At 42.9% G+C, this 21,872-nt stretch overlaps 2 protein-coding genes across 2 annotated transcripts in view; one reads left to right on the top strand and one right to left on the bottom strand.

The window, feature by feature from the left end:
* LOC115125068 (transcriptional regulator ATRX-like) overlaps positions 1-3,403 on the bottom strand; it is a 57,861-nt gene extending 54,458 nt beyond the window's left edge. The window contains 1 exon segment of the mRNA XM_065018275.1: positions 3,239-3,403. The gene's annotated coding sequence lies outside the window, so the exon portion shown is untranslated.
* Positions 3,404-18,479: 15,076 nt separating this feature from the next.
* On the top strand, positions 18,480-21,502 carry LOC115117516 (transforming growth factor beta activator LRRC32-like). Its single transcript, XM_029645989.2, has 2 exons — positions 18,480-18,640; positions 19,141-21,502. Exons 1-2 carry the CDS (start codon positions 18,533-18,535, stop codon positions 21,046-21,048), a joined length of 2,016 nt encoding a protein of 671 aa, XP_029501849.1. The 5' UTR covers positions 18,480-18,532; the 3' UTR covers positions 21,049-21,502.
* Positions 21,503-21,872: the final 370 nt, after the last annotated feature.

Raw genomic sequence — 21,872 nt, 5'->3', positions numbered from 1 at the left:
GAGTACCAGTACTGAGTCAATGAGTAACCTGACTATATACACAGAGTACCAGTACTGAATCAATGAGTAACCTGACTATATACACAGAGTACCAGTACTGAGTCAATGAGTAACCTGACTATATACACAGAGTACCAGTACTGAGTCAATGAGTAACCTGACTATATACACAGAGTACCAGTACTGAGTCAACTATATACACAGAGTACCAGTACTGAGTCAATGAGTAACCTGACTATATACACAGAGTACCAGTACTGAGTCAATGAGTAACCTGACTATATACACAGAGTACCAGTACTGAGTCAATGAGTAACCTGACTATATACACAGAGTACCAGTACTGAGTCAATGAGTAACCTGACTATATACACAGAGTACCAGTACTGAGTTTAACCTGACTATATACACAGAGTACCAGTACTGAGTCAATGAGTAACCTGACTATATACACAAGTACCAGTACTGAATCAATGAGTAACCTGACTATATACACAGAGTACCAGTACTGAATCAATGAGTAACCTGACTATATACACAGAGTACCAGACTAGTACAAGAGTACCAGTACTAATAACAACCTGACTATATTGAGTCAATGAGTAACCTGACTATATACACAGAGTACCAGTACTGAATCAATGAGTAACCTGACTATATACACAGAGTACCAGTACTGAAGTCAATGAGTAACCTGACTATATACACAGAGTAACCTGACTAGTACACAGGGTAACCTGACTAGTCAATTAGTAACCTGACTATATACACAGAGTACCAGTACTGAGTCAATTAGTAACCTGACTATATACACAGAGTACCAGTACTGAGTCAATGAGTAACCTGACTATATACACAGAGTAAGTACATGAGTAACCTGACTATATACACAGAGTACCAGTACTGAGTCAATGAGTAACTGACTATATACACAGAGTACCAGTACTGAGTCAATGAGTAACCTGACTATATACACAGAGTACCAGTACTGAGTCAATGAGTTTTATATACACAGAGTACCAGTACTGAGTCAATGAGTAACCTGACTATATACACAGAGTACCAGTACTGAGTCAAAGTAACCTGACTATATACACAGATATACACAGAGTACCCTGACTATATACACAGAGTACCAGTACTGAGTCAATGAGTAACCTGACTATATACACAGAGTACCAGTGTCTGAGTCAATGAGTAACCTGACTATATACACAGGATACCAGTACTGAGTCAATGAGTAACCTGACTATATACACAGAGTACCAGTACTGAGTCAATGAGTAACCTGACTATACACAGAGTACCAGTACTGAGTCAATGAGTAACCTGACTATATACACAGAGTACCAGTACTGAGTCAATGAGTAACCTCACTAATACACAGAGTACCAGTACTGAATCAATGAGTAACCTGACTATATACACAGAGTACCAGTATGAGTCAATGAGTAACCTGACTATATACACAGAGTACCAGTTGAGTAACCTGACTATATACACAGAGTACCAGTACTGAGTCAATGAGTAACCTGACTATTACACAGAGTACCAGTACTGAGTGAGTACCCTGACTATATACACAGAGTACCAGTACTGAGTCAATGAGTAACCTGACTATATACACAGAGTACCAGTACTGAGTCAATGAGTAACCTGACTATATACACAGAGTACCAGTACTGAATCAATGAGTAACCTGACTACTGCCATATAAAGTTCAAAGAAGAAGCCTGATGGAGGAGAGATGACTAGAAACAAACTTGTTTTACCCTTTTATGTCGGAGTAGAGGACCTTGTGTAAAATAACAACCCAATGTTTATATCCCAGGACAAATTAGCTAGCTAGCTACATTTCCATAAATGTTTCATGCTTTTTTTTAATGCTTTTCGACCCGTCCACAAATTAATATAGTTGATTCAGAGTTCATTTTGATATTTCAACCTGTGTGGGTGGAAAACCTCAACATGTGGACGGTGTCTCAAGGGGACGATGTCTCATGCGGAAGCGCATGTTAGACCGCTGCACCACTCAGGATCCCAAAACATAAGAATAAAGTGACTGATGAACAGTAGCCTAAGTGATTTTTTTTTAAACTATTCATATTATTACTAAAACCAACTAATGTTAGGTAGCTATTTGGGCTAAAAATGCAGTTACAACAGCTCGCTGTAAAGAGAAAAGGCCCGTGTGTGTGCGACCTAAAGGTTTAAGTCCAACATTATTTATGGACGTTTTTCATCTCCATCGTGCGTTTCTGTTGAGCATCGGTTTCCTGTCTGGTGCGAATGAACTAACCTGGACCTTGTCTGCTTTCTGACATGAACAGAGTACAAAAATCAGGCAAACCGGAAGAAAAACATACTACAAAAACTGGGCATCTTCCCATCAAAGGCGAACTAACTAACCGGAGTGTCTGTGCACTAAGTCAACCTGACTCTTATCAAAACAGTTTAGACCCTTACCGAGAAATGCTGACTTACAAACCATTAACCAACAATGTTTTGGTTAACAACGTTTTAAGAAAATAAGAGTTAAACAAAATATCTACTAAATAAACCACCTAAAAAAAAGTGAAACAACAAGAACCAGGCGATATACAAGGTGTACAGGTATCGAGTCCATGTGGGGGGGTGCAGGTTAGTCGAGGTAAACAAACATTTATTATCTGATTTCACCTTTATTTAACCAGGTTGGCCAGTTGAGAACAAATTCTCATTTACAACTGGGACCTGGTCAAGATAAAGCAAAGCAGTGAGACACACATGTAATAAACATAGTCAATAACACAATAGAAAAATGTGATCAAACTGCATATATACAAATCCAACATCTCTGCACTATGTCCACATTTCAGACATCAGATTCCCGGACAACCCTGCAATACCGTTTCAATGGTCCAGAGCATTCAGAGACATGCAACGAAATGCATCAGTTTATCCCCCTCGCCAGATATGTCAGATCCCACATTAGTTAGCATGCTAGGTAGCTAGCTTATACATTCCGGGCCAAAACACAAGTGGAAATCGACCAAAACCCGCTGACATGTTTTGTTTTACAACCTTTTCCACAAAAAAAATACTAACTTAGTAATAGTGGTTGAGTTAGCTAGCTAGGTTATAAATCCTCCGTTATAACAGCAGTAGCCGTTTTCATAGTGTAGCTAGCTACGTTGGTACCGTGGGAAACCGAGCAGGTTCCGCTGCGTAACTGCTTTGAGGAAAAGATAATACCTACTGTACTCTTTTGTCATTTCTTAAATGACTGAGACACGTGTAGTTCTTGGCACGTCGTCCCGGAGATGTAAAACAGATAATTCTCAGTAATTTGTATTTTAGAAAAATTTTAAAATATTGAATAGTGGAGACAAAGCAAAGGCGCCATTTTACCGGATGGTTTGAGACGCACTAAAATGGCGCATCTAGCCCAAATCCTATCTGTTGTCCTATTGGTTGTTGAGTGAGGAAATTATGACTTTCTGATTGGCCAAATAAATGTGAGCGTTTCCATAGGCTTAGTGTGAATCGTATTCTCTCAATCTACTGGCGATTTTTTTTGTGTCCCACCTCTTTGCGCTGGTTTTATTTTTGATTAATTCACACGTTCCACAATGGAAATGCCACATGGAAATGACACTGTTTTCTCTGATAATCTGAGCCTCCCATACCCGACCCTCCCGCCAGGTCGCAGTTGCAAATGAGAACTTGTTCTCAACTAGCCTACCTGGTTAAATAAAGGTGAAATAAATAAAATAAATAGAGGCAGGCTGCATTCTAGTCTGCCTTGAATTCTAAACTCTATTGCACTAGACTCTAAACTCTATTGCTTAGTAAACTCTATTGCACTAGACTCTAAACTCTATTGCTTAGTAAACTCTATTGCACTAGACTCTAAACTCTATTGCTTAGTAAACTCTATTGTACTAGACTCTAAACTTTAGTCTATTGCGCTGCCAAACATATTCCCCACTCAGAGCCTGTCCTGTCCCCTCAGGTAGGCCTACGTATTCCTCACTCAGAGCCTGTCCTGTCCCCTCAGGTAGGCCAAACATATTCCTCACTCAGAGCCTGTCCCCTCAGGTAGGCCAACATATTCCTCACTCAGAGCCTGTCCCCTCAGGTAGGCCTACGTATTCCTCACTCAGAGCCTGTCCTGTCCCCTCAGGTAGGCCAAACATATTCCTCACTCAGAGCCTGTCCCCTCAGGTAGGCCTACGTATTCCCCACTCAGAGCCTGTCCTGTCCCCTCAGGTAGCCAAACATATTCCTCACTCAGAGCCTGTCCCCTCAGGTAGGCCAAACATATTCCTCACTCAGAGCCTGTCCTGTCCCCTCAGGTAGGCCAACATATTCCCCACTCAGAGCCTGTCCTGTCCCCTCAGGTAGGCCAACATATTCCCCACTCAGAGCCTGTCCTGTCCCCTCAGGTAGGCCAACATATTCCCCACTCAGAGCCTGTCCTGTCCCCTCAGGTAGGCCAAACATATTTATTCTGCCCTTGAGTTGCGTTCCCATGCAAAACTAGACAGATAGCTAACAACTAAGTCTTCAATAAAACTCCCAAGGCGTGACTTTTCTTGAATGAATATATTGAAAACGTTTATGTTGTGAAACTGCAAAATACAGAAAAGAATATACTTTAGTGTTCAATTCACACCGACATACTGTAGCTGTACATTAAACATTTGAAGTTGCATAAATACAAAGCACGCGCTAAGGTACCATGCATCTGGCATGATGCCAAACCATATAGCTAATTGTTAACCATATGGTAATTGCTCCTTTTATTACTCAAATAATGTATAACCATCTATGTAGAATAACAAAGCATATTACACTAGAAACAGTAACAAAACTACAGTATTGTATATTTTACAATTCGTTTGCATGACGCATGAGCAAAGTAATACAGCTAACGACATACATTAAAGGCATTGCAATTTGTGAGTAAATGCAACCAACATTGATATGTAAGCAACTCTATCAATAACAAGATTATCATCATTAGCTAAATGCTTGAATCGAACTTACAAACAAATATTTTTCCAAGGCTGAAGCGTGACAAGAAATAACTACATTGAAAGACCTGCACCGTAGCGTTGTTTGTAGCTGCTTCTATGCGTGCAAAACAAATTCTGAACTTCCCGTTTGCGTTGTCTTTCTAAGTACCAGAAAGCGCCACTAGGGGGCAAATAACACCATTGAACACAATGAAAATCCAATTTAACCATTGTAATAAAATAATCTGTTACCTTCTAACAGGATGGCAGCACAATATTCCTCACTCAGAGCCTGTCCTGTCCCCTCAGGTAGGTCTACATATTCCTCACTCAGAGCCTGTCCTGTCCCCTCAGGTAGGCCTACGTATTCCCCACTCAGAGCCTGTCCTGTCCCCTCAGGTAGGCCTACGTATTCCCCACTCAGAGCCTGTCCTGTCCCCTCAGGTAGGCCTACGTATTCCTCACTCAGAGCCTGTCCTGTCCCCTCATGTAGGCCTACATATTCCTCACTCAGAGCCTGTCCTGTCCCCTCAGGTAGGCCAACATATTCCCCACTCAGAGCCTGTCCTGTCCCCTCAGGTAGGCCTACGTATTCCTCACTCAGAGCCTGTCCTGTCCCCTCAGGTAGGCCTACGTATTCCTCACTCAGAGCCTGTCCTGTCCCCTCAGGTAGGCCTACAAAAAGTATGTTATAAAACCAGGACACACTATTGAGAGAGATGCTTGGAAAGCCTAAAAACCTACTCTGGACTAGCAACCAACCACACTGAGCTCAATGTCCATTCAAAATAAAATTGCATTGAGTTTGCAGAGAGACTGAACTATTTTCATTGCAGATTTGAGATTCTGGCTGGCCTCCAGAGTCGTGCAGAGGTCTAAGGCACTGCATCGCAGAGCTGGAGGCGTCACTACAGACCCGGGTTCAATCACAGGCTGTGTCGCAAATGGGAGATCCATGAAGCACAAATGGCCCAGCGTCGTCCTGGTTATGGGAGGGTTTGGCCGGTTGGGATGTCCTCGTTCCATCGCTCTCTAGCGACTCCTTGTGGCGGACCGGGCGCATGCACGCAAACTTCAGTTGCCAGCTGTGCGGTGTTTGGTGCAACTGGTTTCCGGGTTAAGCAGTGTGTCAAGAAGCAGTGCGGCTTGGCGGGGTCGTGTTTTCGGAGGACGCATAGTTCTCGACCTTCGACCTCTCCCGAGTTGGTACGGGAGTTGCAGCGATGGGACTGTAACTATATCCAATTGCATATCACGAAATTGGGGAGAAAAAAGGGTCAAATGTACCAAAAAAATAAAATAAAAACAATAAACAAGATGGAGGGAAATAACAAATATATAAAAATGAGTCTGGACTTCAGTACGGAGTTGTGTAAACTGTTATCTTTATCACAAGGTAAAGGTTATATAGGAATATAGGAAGCAAATGTTGGCAGGGTATTAAAACGGATATCAGTCAACAAAGTCATTGGCCCAGATAACATCAACAACCATGTTCTGAGAAATCCTGTCGGTGTGTTCTGTCGCTCACTGAGGGAGAACACTGTATCAGCTCAGTGGAAATCATCCACCGTATTCCCAGTGCCCAATCAGAGCTGTCCTCAGTTATTACAGCCCTGTTGCATTAACACCTGGCATAATGAATAGTTTGAGTGCCTAATTCTCTCCCACATGTAATGGTTATTATTTTCTTCACTCTCACTGTGAGCCATCATTACAGAGGAGTGTGCTGTGGTGAACATTTATCTTTAATAAACCTCTCTGAAGATATCTTGGACTTGTTCTTGCCGGCACCTATATCTCTACTAGTGTTCTATCCACAGGCATCTATATCTCTACTAGTGTTCTATCCACAGGCACCTATATCTCTACTAGTGTTCTATCCACAGGCACCTATATCTCTACTAGTGTTCTATCCATAGGCACCTATATATCTACTAGTGTTCTATCCCCTAGCACCTATATCTCTACTAGTGTTCTATCCACTGGCACCTATATCTCTACTAGTGTTCTATCCACAGGCACCTATATCTCTACTAGTGTTCTATCCATAGGCACCTATATATCTACTAGTGTTCTATCCACTAGCACCTATATCTCTACTAGTGTTCTATCCACAGGCACCTATATCTCTACTAGTGTTCTATCCACAGGCACCTATATCTCTCTACTAGTGTTCTATCCATAGGCACCTATATCTCTACTAGTGTTCTATCCACAGGCACCTATATCTCTACTAGTGTTCTAGCCACAGGCACCTATATCTCTACTAGTGTTCTATCCACAGGCACCTATATCTCTCTACTAGTGTTCTATCCATAGGCACCTATATCTCTACTAGTGTTCTATCCACAGGCACCTATATCTCTACTAGTGTTCTAGCCACTGGCACCTATATCTCTACTAGTGTTCTATCCACAGGCACCTATATCTCTACTAGTGTTCTAGCCACTGGCACCTATATCTCTACTAGTGTTCTATCCACTGGCACCTATATCTCTACTAGTGTTCTATCCCCTGACACCCTGGCACCTATATCTCTACTAGTGTTCTATCCACTGGCACCTATATCTCTACTAGTGTTCTATCCCCTGACACCCTGGCACCTATATCTCTACTAGTGTTCTATCCCCTGGCACCTATATCTCTACTAGTGTTCTATCCACAGGCACCTATATCTCTACTAGTGTTCTAGCCACTGGCACCTATATCTCTACTAGTGTTCTATCCACAGGCACCTATATCTCTACTAGTGTTCTAGCCACTGGCACCTATATCTCTACTAGTGTTCTGTCCCCAGGCACCTATATCTCTACTAGTGTTCTATCCACTGGCACCTATATCTCTACTAGTGTTCTATCCACAGGCACCTATATCTCTACTAGTGTTCTATCCACAGGCACCTATATCTCTACTAGTGTTCTATCCCCTGACACCCTGGCACCTATATCTCTACTAGTGTTCTATCCCCTGGCACCTATATCTCTACTAGTGTTCTATCCCCTGACACCCTGGCACCTATATCTCTACTAGTGTTCTATCCCCTGACACCCTGGCACCTATATCTCTACTAGTGTTCTATCCACAGGCACCTATATCTCTACTAGTGTTCTATCCCCTGACACCCTGGCACCTATATCTCTACTAGTGTTCTATCCACAGGCACCTATATCTCTACTAGTGTTCTATCCCCTGACACCCTGGCACCTATATCTCTACTAGTGTTCTATCCCCTGTCACCTATATCTCTACTAGTGTTCTATCCACAGGCACCTATATCTCTACTAGTGTTCTATCCACAGGCACCTATATCTCTACTAGTGTTCTAGCCACTGGCACCTATATCTCTACTAGTGTTCTATCCACAGGCACATATATCTCTACTAGTGTTTTATCCACAGGCACCTATATCTCTACTAGTGTTCTATCCCCTGGCACCTATATCTCTACTAGTGTTCTATCCCCTGACACCTATATCTCTACTAGTGTTTTATCCACAGGCACCTATATCTCTACTAGTGTTCTGTCCCTGGCACCTATATCTCTACTAGTGTTCTATCCCCTGACACCTATATCTCTACTAGTGTTCTATCCACAGGCACCTATATCTCTACTAGTGTTCTATCCACAGGCACCTATATCTCTACTAGTGTTCTAGCCACTGGCACCTATATCTCTACTAGTGTTCTATCCACAGGCACCTATATCTCTCTACTAGTGTTCTAGCCACTGGCACCTATATCTCTACTAGTGTTCTATCCACAGGCACCTATATCTCTCTACTAGTGTTCTAGCCACTGGCACCTATATCTCTACTAGTGTTCTAGCCACTGGCACCTATATCTCTACTAGTGTTCTAGCCACTGGCACCTATATCTCTACTAGTGTTCTATCCACTGGCACCTATATCTCTACTAGTGTTCTATCCCCTGACACCTATATCTCTACTAGTGTTCTATCCCCTGGCACCTATATCTCTACTAGTGTTCTACATGATCCTCCCCGATCAGCCTTTAGTTTTCCCCCCAATAATAATTAGATGGATGCTTATATTCATCCTATTTCACACATGTTCCCATGTGTATTATAAGCATGTGTGAATTGGAAATGCGTTTCCCCCCCGACACCCTTGGAGGCCCCTAAGACCCTCAAGAACTTCTAGTAGATGCACCATTGAGAGCAACCTCCGGGATCTCCAGAGGCTGGTCCGGTCAACCCAATGCATCATCGGGGGCAAGAAGATCATCAAGGACCTCAGCCACTCGGGCCACGGGGCCCAGTACCCTGCCCTGAACATAGTCCCTGTTAGTCATAGTCACATCCACCGGGCATGTGCTGACCAACTGGCAGATGTCTTCACTGACATTTTCAACATGTCCCTGATTGAGTCTGTAATACCAACATGTTTCAAGCAGACCACCATAGTCCCTGTGCCCAAGAACACTAAGGCAACCTGCCTAAATGATTACAAACCCGTAGCACTCACATTGGAAACCATGAAGTGCTTTGAAAGGCTGATATTGGCTCACATTAGCACCATTATCCCAGAAACACTAGACCCACTCCAATCTGCATACCGCCCCAACAGATCCACAGATGACTCAATTTCAATCGCACTCCACACTGCCCTTTCCCACCTGGACAAAAGGAACACCTACGTGAGAATACTATTCATTGACTACAGCCTCCCTCTGCACCTCCCTCTGCAACTGGATCCTGGACTTCCTGATGGGCCGCCCCCATGTGGTATGGGTAGGTAACAACACATCCGCCACGCTGATCCTCAATACACAGGCTCATCAGGGGTGCGTGCTCAGCCCCCTCCTGTACTCCCTGTTCACTCATGACTGCATGGCCAGGCACGACTCCAACACCATCGTCAAGTTTGCCAATGACACAACAGTGGTAGGCCTGATCACCAACAATGATGAGACAGCCAATATGGAGGAGGTCAGAGACCTGGCTGGGTGGTGCCAGGACAACAACCTCTCCCTCAACGTGATCAAGACAAAGGAGATGGTTGTGGACTACAGGAAAAGGAGGACCGAGAACACCCCCATTCTCATGGATAGGGCTGTAGTGGAGCAGGTTGAGAGCTTCAAGTTCCTTAGTGTCCACATCACCATCAAACCGACATGGTCCAAGCACGCCAAGACAGTTGGGAAGAGGGCACGACAAAACCTATTTCCCCTCAGGAGACTGAAAAGATTTGCCGTGGATCCCCAGATCCTCAAAAGGTTCTATAGCTGCACCAACGAGAGCATGGTTGAACCACTGGCTGGTATGGCAACTGCTCGGCCTCCGACCATAAGGCACTACAGAGGGTAGTGTGCATTACAGTACATTACTGGGAACAAGCTTCCTGCCATCCAGGACCTCTATACCAGGCGGTGTCAGAGGCAGACCCAAAACATTGTCAAAGACTCCAGTCACCGAAGTCATAGACTGTTGTATCTGCATCCGCACGGCAAGACAAGTCTTGGTCCAAGAGGCTCCTTAACAGCTTCGACAACCAAGCTATAAGACTGCTGAACAATTAATCAAATGAACACAGAGACTATTTACATACCCCCCCCCTTTGTTTTTACCCTGCTGCTACTCGCTGTTTATCATCTATCATCTACCCGTACCTACATGTACAAATGACCTTGACTAACCTGTACCACTGCACATTAACCTGTATATAACCTGGTTATTGTTATGTAATTCAAGGTCTCAGAGTGAGGGATTCTTATAGTTTTTAGAAAAGTCTGTAATGTAATAAAATGTGGGAAAAGTCAAGGGTTCTGAATACTTTTCAATATGCACTATACAGTGGGGAGAACAGGTATTTGATACACTGCTGATTTTGTAGGTTTTCCTACTTACAAAGCATGTAGAGGTCTGTCATTTTTTTTGTCATAGGTACACTTCAACTGTGAGAGACGGAATCTAAAACAAAAATCCAGAAAATCACATTGTATGATTTTTAAGTAATTAATTTGCATTTTATTAAATACAAAATAAAAAATACAATATTTTGGTTCGTTGCGAACTGTGTGAAGACCATCTTCCTAACAAAGACCGTAACTAATTTGCCGGAATTTTACATAATTATAACATAACATTGAAGGTTGTACAATGTAACAGGAATATTTAGACTTGTGGATGCCACCCTTTAGATAAAATACGAAACAGTTCCGTATTTCACTGAAAGAATAAACGTCTTGTTTTCGAAATGATAGTTTACGGATTCGACCATATTAATGACCTAAGGCTCGTATTTCTGTGTGTTATGTTATAATTAAGTCTATTATTTGATATTTGATAGAGCAGTCGGACTGAGCGATGGTAGGCACCATTAGGCTCGTAAGCATTCATTCAAACAGCACTTTCGTGTGTTTTGCCAGCAGCTCTTCTTCGCTTCAAGCATTTTTATTTTAAATTTTCATTTTTTTAAATTTCATCTTTATTTAACCAGGTAGGCTAGTTGAGAACACCTTTATTTAACCAGGTAGGCTAGTTGAGAACACCTTTATTTAACCAGGTAGGCTAGTTGAGAACACCTTTATTTAACCAGGTAGGCTTGAGAACACCTTTATTTAACCAGGTAGGCTAGTTGAGGTAGAGACACCTTTATTTAACCAGGTAGGCTAGTTGAGAAACCTTTATTTAACCAGGTAGGCCAGTTGAGAACAGCTTTTTTAACCAGGTAGGCTAGTTGAGAACACCTTTATTTAACCAGGTAGGCTAGTTGAGAACACCTTTATTTAACCAGGTAGGCTAGTTGAGAACACCTTTATTTAACCAGGTAGGCTAGTTGAGAACACCTTTATTTAACCAGGTAGGCTAGTTGAGAACACCTTTATTTAACCAGGTAGGCTAGTTGAGAACACCTTATTTTAACCAGGTAGGCTAGTTGAGAACACCTTTATTTAACCAGGTAGGCTAGTTGAGAACACCTTTATTTAACCAGGTAGGCTAGTTGAGAACACCTTTATTTAACCAGGTAGGCTAGTTGAGAACATGTTTTATTTAACCAGGTAGGCTAGTTGAGAACACCTTTATTTAACCAGGTAGGCAAGTTGAGAACACCTTTATTTAACCAGGTAGGCTAGTTGAGAACACATTTATTTAACCAGGTAGGCTAGTTGGAGGAGAAGGAGTGTTTATTTAACCAGGTAGGCTAGTTGAGAACACCTTTATTTAACCAGGTAGGCTAGTTGAGAACACCTTTATTTAACCAGGTAGGCTAGTTGAGAACACCTTTATTTAACCAGGTAGGCTAGTTGAGAACACCTTTATTTAACCAGGTAGGCTAGTTGAGAACACCTTTATTTAACCAGGTAGGCTAAGTTGAGAACACCTTTATTTAACCAGGTAGGCTAGTTGAGATGTCGTTTAGTACCTTAGTGTGGCTGACACTTTAACCAGGTAACTACCGGTTGAGAACACCTTTATTTAACCAGGTAGGCTAGTTGAGAACACCTTTATTTAACCAGGATATATAGTTGAGAACAGGTTCTCATTTGCAATGACCTGGCCAAGATAAAGCATAGCAGTGTGAACAGACAACACAGAGTTACACATGGAGTAAACAATTAACAAGTCAATAACACAGTAGAGAAAAAGGGAGTCTATATACAATTAGGCTGTGCAAAAGGCATGAGGAGGTAGGCTAATAATTACAATATTGCAGATTAACACTGGAGGATAAATGATCAGATGATCATGTACAGGTAGAGATATTGGTGTGCAAAAGAGCAGAAAAGTAAATAAATAAAAACTGTGGGGATGAGGTAGGTGAAAATGGGTGGGCTATTTACCAATAGATTATGTACAGCTGCAGCGATCGGTTAGCTGCTCAGATAGCTGATGTTTGAAGTTGGTGAGGGAGATAAAAGTCTCCAACTTCAGCGATTTTTGCAATTGTTCCAGTCACAGGCAGCAGAGTACTGGAACGAAAGGCGGTCCGATTAATGAGGTGTTGGCTTTAGGGATGATCAGTGAGATACACCTGCTGGAGCGCGTGCTACGGATGGGTGTTGCCATCGTGACCAGTGAACTGAGATAAGGCGGAGCTTTACCTAGCATGGACTTGTAGATGACCTGGAGCCAGTGGATCTGGCGACTGTCGAATATGTAGCGAGGGCCAGCCGACTAGAGCATACAACCGCAGTGGTGGGTAGTATAAGGTGCTTTAGTGACAAAACGGATGGCACTGTGATAAACTGCATCCAGTTTGCTGAGAAGAGTGTTGGAAGCAATTTTGTAGATGACATCGCCTGAAGTCGAGGATCGGTAGGATAGTCAGTTTTACTAGGGTAAGCTTGGCAGCGTGAGTGAAGGAGGCTTTGTTGCGGAATAGAAAGCCGACTCTTGATTTGATTTTCGATTGGAGATGTTTGATATGGGTCTGGAAGGAGAGTTTGCAGTCTAGCCAGACACCTAGGTACTTATAGGTGTCCACATATTCAAGGTCGGAACCATCCAGTGTGGTGATGCTAGTCGGGCAAGCGGGTGCAGGCAGCGATCGGTTGAAAAGCATGCATTTGGTTTTACTAGCGTTTAAGAGCAGTTGGAGGCCACGGAAGGAGTGTTGTATGGCATTGAAGCTCGATTGGAGGTTAGATAGCACAGTGTCCAATGACGGGCCGAAAGTGTATAGAATGGTGTCGTCTGCGTAGAGGTGGATCAGGGAATCGCCCGCAGCAAGAGCAACATCATTGATATACACAGAGAAAAGAGTCGGCCCGAGAATTGAACCCTCTGGCACCCCATAGAGACTGCCAGAGGACCGGACAACATGCCCTCCGATTTGACACACTGAACTCTGTCTGCAAAGTAATTGGTGAACCAGGCAAGGCAGTCATCCGAAAAACCGAGGCTACTGAGTCTGCCGATAAGAATATGGTGATTGACAGAGTCGAAAGCCTTGGCAAGGTCGATGAAGACGGCTGCACAGTACTGTCTTTTATCGATGGCGGTTATGATGTCGTTTAGTACCTTGAGTGTGGCTGAGGTGCACCCGTGACCGGCTCGGAAACCAGATTGCATAGCGGAGAAGGTACGGTGGGATTCGAGATGGTCAGTGACCTGTTTGTTGACTTGGCTTTCGAAGACCTTAGATAGGCAGGGCAGGATGGATATAGGTCTGTAACAGTTTGGGTCCAGGGTGTCTCCCCCTTTGAAGAGGGGGATGACTGCGGCAGCTTTCCAATCCTTGGGGATCTCAGACGATATGAAAGAGAGGTTGAACAGGCTGGTAATAGGGGTTGCGACAATGGCGGCGGATAGTTTCAGAAATAGAGGGTCCAGATTGTCAAGCCCAGCTGATTTATACGGGTCCAGGTTTTGCAGCTCTTTCAGAACATTGAGCTGTTTATGACTCCAAGCCTATCAACTCCCGAGATTAGGCTGGTATAACCAATGTGAAATGGCTAGCTAGTTAGCGGGGTGCACGCTAATAGCATTTCAATCGGTGACGTCACTCACTCTGAGACCTTGAAGTAGTTCCCCTTGCTCTGTAAGGGCCGCAGCTTTTGTAGAACAATGGATAATGATGCTTCGAGGGTGGCTGTTGTGTTCCTGGTTCGAGCCCAGGTAGGGGCGAGGAGAGGGACGGAAGCTATACTGTTACACTGGCAATGCTAAAGAGCCTATAAGAACATCCAATAGTCAAAAGTATATGAAATACAAATGGTATAGAGGGAAATAGTCCTTTAATTCCTATAATAACTACAACCTAAAACTTCTTACCTGGGAATATTGAAGACTCATGTTAAAAGGAACCACCAGCTTTCATATGTTCTCATGTTCTGAGCAAGGAACTTAAACGTTAGCTTTTTTACATGGCACATATTGCACTTTTACTTTCTTCTCCAACACTTTGTTTTTGCATTATTTAAACCAAATTGAACATGTTTCATGATTTATTTCAGGCTAAATGGATTTTTATTGATGTATTATATTAAGTTAAAATAAGTGTTCATTCAGGATTGTTGTAATTGTCATTATTACAAATAAATCTTTTAAAAATCGTCCGATTAATCGTTATCGTCTTTTTTTGGTCCTCCAATAATCGGTATCGGTATCGGCGTTGAAAAATCATAATCGGTCGACCTCTGTAATATACAACCTTTCACTGTTGACTGTCTTATCGTACTGTAATATACAACCTGACTGTCTTATCATACTGTAATATACAACCTGACTGTCTTATCGTACTGTAATATACAACCTGACTGTCTTATCGTACTGTAATATACAACCTGACTGTCTTATCGTACTGTAATATACAACCTGACTGTCTTATCGTACTGTAATATACAACCTGACTGTCTTATCGTACTGTAATATACAACCTGACTGTCTTATCATACTGCAATATACAACCTGACTGTCTTATCATACTGTAATATACAACCTGACTGTCTTATCGTACTGTAAAATACAACCTGACTGTCTTATCGTACTGTAATATACAACCTGACTGTCTTATCATACTGCAATATACAACCTGACTGTCTTATCATACTGTAATATACAACCTGACTGTCTTATCATACTGTAATATACAACCTGACTGTCTTATCGTACTGTAATATACAACCTGACTGTCTTATCATACTGCAATATACAACCTTGTACTGTTGACTGTCTTATCATACTGTAATATACAACCTTTCACTGTTGACTGTCTTATCGTACTGTAATATACAACCTGACTGTCTTATCATACTGCAATATACAACCTGACTGTCTTATCGTACTGTAATGTACAACCTGACTGTCTTATCGTACTGTAATATACAACCTGACTGTCTTATCGTACTGTAATATACAACCTGACTGTCTTATCGTACTGTAATATACAACCTGACTGTCTTATCGTACTGTAATATACAACCTGACTGTCTTATCGTACTGTAATATACAACCTGACTGTCTTATCGTACTGTAATATACAACCTGACTGTCTTATCGCACTGTAATATACAACCTGGCTGTCTTATCGTACTGTAATATACAACCTGACTGTCTTATCGTACTGTAATATACAACCTGACTGTCTTATCGTACTGTAATGTACAACCTGACTGTCTTATCGTACTGTAATATACAACCTGACTGTCTTATCGTACTGTAATATACAACCTGACTGTCTTATCGTACTGTAATATACAACCTGACTGTCTTATCGTACTGTAATATACAACCTGACTGTCTTATCGTACTGTAATGTACAACCTGACTGTCTTATCGTACTGTAATATACATCCTGACTGTCTTATCATACTGTAATATACAACGTTGCTCTGCCCCCCTGTAGGAAGAAGACGCGGGGGAAGGCCAGGAAGAAGGACAGTGACTCAGACAGTGACGCTCTCGAGGTGATTAAGGAGTGGAACACCAGCTCCCGAGGGGGAGACCCCTCCAGCCGCAACCGGGCGGAGCCACAGGAGGAAGGTATAGAAATACAATTATATAGAGCCTGTAGATTGTTACCTGACTAGAAATGTACAGTTAAAATGTTACGGTGTTATATATATATATAATGTGTGTGTTTTATTATATATATATACAGTAGCTCTCGATTCGTCTCTCCCGAGCCCGTACGGGAGTTGTAGCGATGAGACCAGACAGTAACTACTAACAGTTGGATACCATGAAACTGGGGAGAAAATAAAAAAAGAATAACATTCCATTTTCACGCTTAACTCGCTTAATCAGGGCCATGACTGTACATACTACTACAGTACGACAGACCGTACTACTACTACTACAGTACTACAGACCGTACTACTACTACTACAGTACTACAGACCGTACTACTACTACTACAGTACTACAGACCGTACTACTACTACTACAGTACTACAGACCGCACTACTACTACTACAGACCGTACAACTACTACTACAGTACTACAGACCGTACTACTACTACTACAGTACTACAGATCGTACTACTACAGTACTACAGTACTACAGATCGTACTACTACAGTACTACAGTAATACTACTACTACAGACCGTACTACTACTACTACAGTACTACAGATCGTACTACTACAGTACTACAGCAGATCGTACTACTACTACTACTACTACAGATCGTACTACTACTACTACTACAGTACTACAGATCGTACTACTACTACTACAGTACTACAGATCGTACTACTACTACTACTACTACAGTACTACAGATCGTACTACTACAGTACTACAGCAGATCGTACTACTACAGTACTACAGACCGTACTACTACTACTACTACTACAGACCGTACTACTACTACAGTACTACTACAGACCGTACTACTACAGTACTACAGCAGATCGTTGTCCCCACTCTGCCGTGAAACATGATGATGATGATGATGTCCTCCTCTGACAGGATGATGTCCTCCTCTGACAGGATGATGTCTCTAGTGGATGTCCTCCCCTGACAGGATGATGTCCTCCTCTGACAGGATGATGTCCTCATCTGACAGGATGATGTCCTCCTCTGACAGGATGATGTCCTCCTCTGACAGGATGATGTCCTCCTCTGACAGGATGATGTCCTCCCCTGACAGGATGATGTCCTCCTCTGACAGGATGATGTCCTCCTCTGACAGGATGATGTCCTCCTCTGACAGGATGATGTCCTCCTCTGACAGGATGATGTCCTCCTCTGACAGGATGATGTCCTCTTCTGACAGGATGATGTCCTCCTCTGACAGGATGATGTCCTCCTCTGACAGGATGATGTCCTCCTCTGACAGGATGATGTCCTCCCCTGACAGGATGATGTCCTCCTCTGACAGGATGCTGTCTCTAGTGGATGTCCTCCTCTGACAGGATGATGTCCTCCTCTGACAGGATGATGTCCTCCTCTGTGTGTGTGTGTGTGTGTGTGTGTGTGTGTGTGTGTGTGTGCGTGTGTGTGTGTGTGTGTGTGTGCGTGCGCTCTGTCATCACAGAGTATTTCTGTGTGTTTGTTGATACCTTTCAGGGTTTCCTTCCTCCCACTCTCCTTTCGTTTATTTATTCTTCCTTTCTATTTCAGAAAGGCTTCTGTTTTCCCAGGACTATAGCAGGAACAAACAGAGGATAAATATACCTGGCTCGGAGGGCAGATGTTCCACACCGGTTGACATAATATCTAATCTAATGACACGCTCATTTGGATGATCAATCATGTGATGTGTCTAAATCATGTTTAATGGTTATTTTGAATGCCACAGCCCATTTGTATTGTATTTAAAAAATATATATATATTCTATAAAAGAGCTTATTTTTCTACACTAAATAACAAACGTGTCAATAATAAGATGTGTAATTTGTGTCCGTCTCCAGACTTGTAGATGTGTATCTCTGTGGTTTAACAACGTGTCATGAGTAATGAGTTCGTTGACTTAACAGAAGGTCCACAAAGCGTATCTGGTGTCCACAGCCTTTTTCGTCTCCTCTCTTTTTTTTATGACCGTCAGCTATAAATGGCTGAGAGGGGTGTTTGAGGACTGATGTAGCTCAGTGTCGTGTCGTTAGGACAGAGACAGGAGAATGAGCAGACCTACAACATTCAGCTTAGTGCTACTGCTGTACTGCTCTCTGTCTCACAGTCTCACACAGTTCAACACCGTGACTGGAAGGATACCTGATGACCAACAGGTAGGCGGGAGACAATCCTTTCAATATAAAAGTCAGAGAAGTTGATTTAATGGAGCTGATTCAATTAACCATCTCACCTGATGAGTAACCTTGCCTGAGACCTGAACACTTGTGTTCGCTCTCTGAGTAAATGTGAAGGGTTTAACTCAGAGGAATAACATGTTCTTGTGGCAGGCGGGAGACCAGTGTTTAAACCCAGTTGGTCTCACCTCTGACACGTGAACACAGAGCTCAGTAACACTGTACTGTCATGGCGTCTTAGGCTGATATTACATCTGTGGAATTCAACTGTTGAGTGACAGGTTTTGGTCACTGGAAGGCTTTTGGTTTGCTGAAATAGCGTGTCAAACAGACATTGTTATTTTGACGATGGATAGTACATTTCTGCTTCATTTTTATACATCAAAACACTTTATATTTCTGCTTCATTTTTATACATCAAAACACTTTATCGACGGTGTTGAAAGCTTTGTAGTTTCTCTCATCTTTCTCGTTTCAAGGAGACGACTTCCTGGAGGTTCAGGAAGCTATCATCTGTTCCTGAGGGGCTGGACGTGAGGCTGAGGGAGCTGGATCTGTCCAACAACGTTATAAGACATATAAACAGCCAGAGTCTGGCTCTTCCATCCCTACTGAGACTGGACCTCAGCTACAACCAGCTAGAGATCATATCTGAAGGGGCTTTCAGAGATGTGGCCCAGCTTCAAGAGCTGAACTTGGCCAGGAATGCATTGAGCCACAATGTGGACAGTACCAGCCGAGCTCTTGGGTCTCTCCACAGACTGAGGAGGTTGGATCTCTCTCTGAACGGTCTGGATGATGAGACGGCGGGCCTTTACCTTCGTGACAAATCAATTCTAGAACGCCTAGATCTCACGGGCAACGGTTTGACGCGACTCACACCCAAGCTGTTTGCAGAGAGCCTGAGCGTGAGAAGCATTCGCATCGAGAACAATCTGATCACGGCAATAGAGGAGGGAACGTTTGAACCGTTGAAGAAACTCAAGATCTTAAATTTAGCCAGAAATAATCTAGTCTACATCTGTGATTTTAAACTCCATCAGGTGAAACTCTTGAATCTTAGCAGGAATTCCATAGAGTTCTTTGTCACCCGTGAAGACGGTCACCCCTACGAGCTGGAGATCTTAGATCTGAGCTTCAACAACCTCCTCTATTTCCCCATGGTCCCCAAGACCAACCGGTTGAGATACCTCCACCTACAGAGCAACATGGTAGGGACCTTAGAGACAGACACCTTAATATCACAGGCAGACTCTCTGTACAGAGAACTAACAAGTGGAGATGAGGTAAATGATGCTGTAGACAACAACAACATATACTCTAACTGGAAACTGATGCCGTTAGTTTACATGGACCTCAGTAGTAACCACTTCAGGTCTCTACCTGTGGAGACTCTGAGCCATCTGACGTCTTTGGTGACGCTGAACCTCAGCAAGAACTGTCTACAGGACATCAGCTATAACACAACGAAGGGCAGCCATGTTGGAGGCCACCACCAACCTTCCTTGACCTTTCCGTCTCTACGCTACTTCGACCTGCAGAACAACGGTCTTCGACAACTCTCCACCTTCTTCCTGGAAGCCCTACCAAACATAGAGACATTAAACCTGAAGGAGAACTCTGTGAGGCCTTGCGATCCAAAGGACCAACTGGGACCATCTGAGACAACGAGAGTTAGTCTTAATAGGATGTCCCCTTGTGTTTCCTTCTGGAATATCAAAACTCTGACAAGTCTAGATCTCCAAGACAACGGGATCAAAACACTCCATCAGAACACATTTGAAGGAACCCCTTTGGTTTCTCTCAACCTGGCCAGTAATGTAGATATACTCTTTGATATTGGCGCTCTAGAAGGGTTGCAGAGTAGTCTCCAGTCTCTGAGTATCAGTGGGAACAGCATGACAACCTCTGCCTTGTCTCTGCCTTGTCTGAAAGCATTGAGACGACTCAACATGTCCAACAACAACGTAGACGTCCTCCCAGGCATCATCAGCTGTTCTCCTTTGACGGAGCTTGACCTGAGAAATAACGGGCTAACGTCTATGAATGAATCTGTGGTTGATCGTTTGTCTCTATATCTTGATGTGTTGTATGTCAGTGGCAACTCTTTCAACTGCTGTGACACCAACTGGCTCAAAGCCCTAAACAAAGAGAAAGTGAATATTCCGGACCTTGACCATGCTGTGTGCCTCAGTGTCAATGGTACTCTGTTGACTGGCCTTCTGCCTAACCATTCACTGCACTGTTCATTGGAACTTAGCCCAAAGATAACAGAACCAAACCTTGGGCAAATAATAATAATACTTTTGTTTGTGTCGACAGTATTGATAACATTAGTTGTATTTGTGAAGAAGGTTTGTTGCAACACGGGGTCATTAATTGTGTAATGATTGTGCATGTAAAACCAAGAGCTGTGTTCGAATACCCATACTAACATACTGTATACTACATACTTAATGTGTATATACTACATATTATTAGTTCATGTTAGTATACTGGAAATTACATACTTAGTGTGTATATTATATATTATTAGTTCATTTTAGTATACTGGAAATTACATACTTAGTGTGTATATTATATACTATTAGTTCATTTTAGTATACTGGAAATTACATACTTAGTGTGTATATTATATACTATTAGTTCATTTTAGTATACTGGAAATTACATACTTAGTGTGTATATTATATACTATTAGTTCATTTTAGTATACTGGAAATTACATACTTAGTGTGTATATTATATACTATTAGTTCATTTTAGTATACTCTTGCTCCCGTGACATATTACTAGTTCGACCTACTGAAGAGGGAGGGGACTACCGGAGAGGGAGGGGACTACCGGAAAGGGAGGGGACTACCGGAGAGGGAGGGGACTACCGGAGAGGGAGGGGACTACCTGAGAGGGAGGGGACTACCGGAGAGGGAGGGGACTACCGGAGAGGGAGGGGACTACCTGAGAGGGAGGGGACTACCTGAGAGGGAGGGGACTACCGGAGAGGGAGGGGACTACCGGAGAGGGAGGGGACTACCTGAGAGTTTGCTCTTGGTGTAAATTCAGAGGGGACACTGGACGCTCTTGCCGAGGAGTAGGCTTGCTGGTTGACGTTGGCTAGCTACTTCCAGAAACAAATGAGAGCACCTCACTCTGACCGTTTTACTCACCCTAAAAAAGGTGGGATCCTTATTAAACAGGTGAGAGTGCTAGA

Source organism: Oncorhynchus nerka, linkage group LG5 (assembly GCF_034236695.1).
Source record: "Oncorhynchus nerka isolate Pitt River linkage group LG5, Oner_Uvic_2.0, whole genome shotgun sequence".
In the NCBI taxonomy this organism is placed as follows: domain Eukaryota; kingdom Metazoa; phylum Chordata; class Actinopteri; order Salmoniformes; family Salmonidae; genus Oncorhynchus; species Oncorhynchus nerka.
Note: the sequence above shows the minus strand (reverse complement) of the source record. Positions and strands in the feature narration are given on the sequence as shown.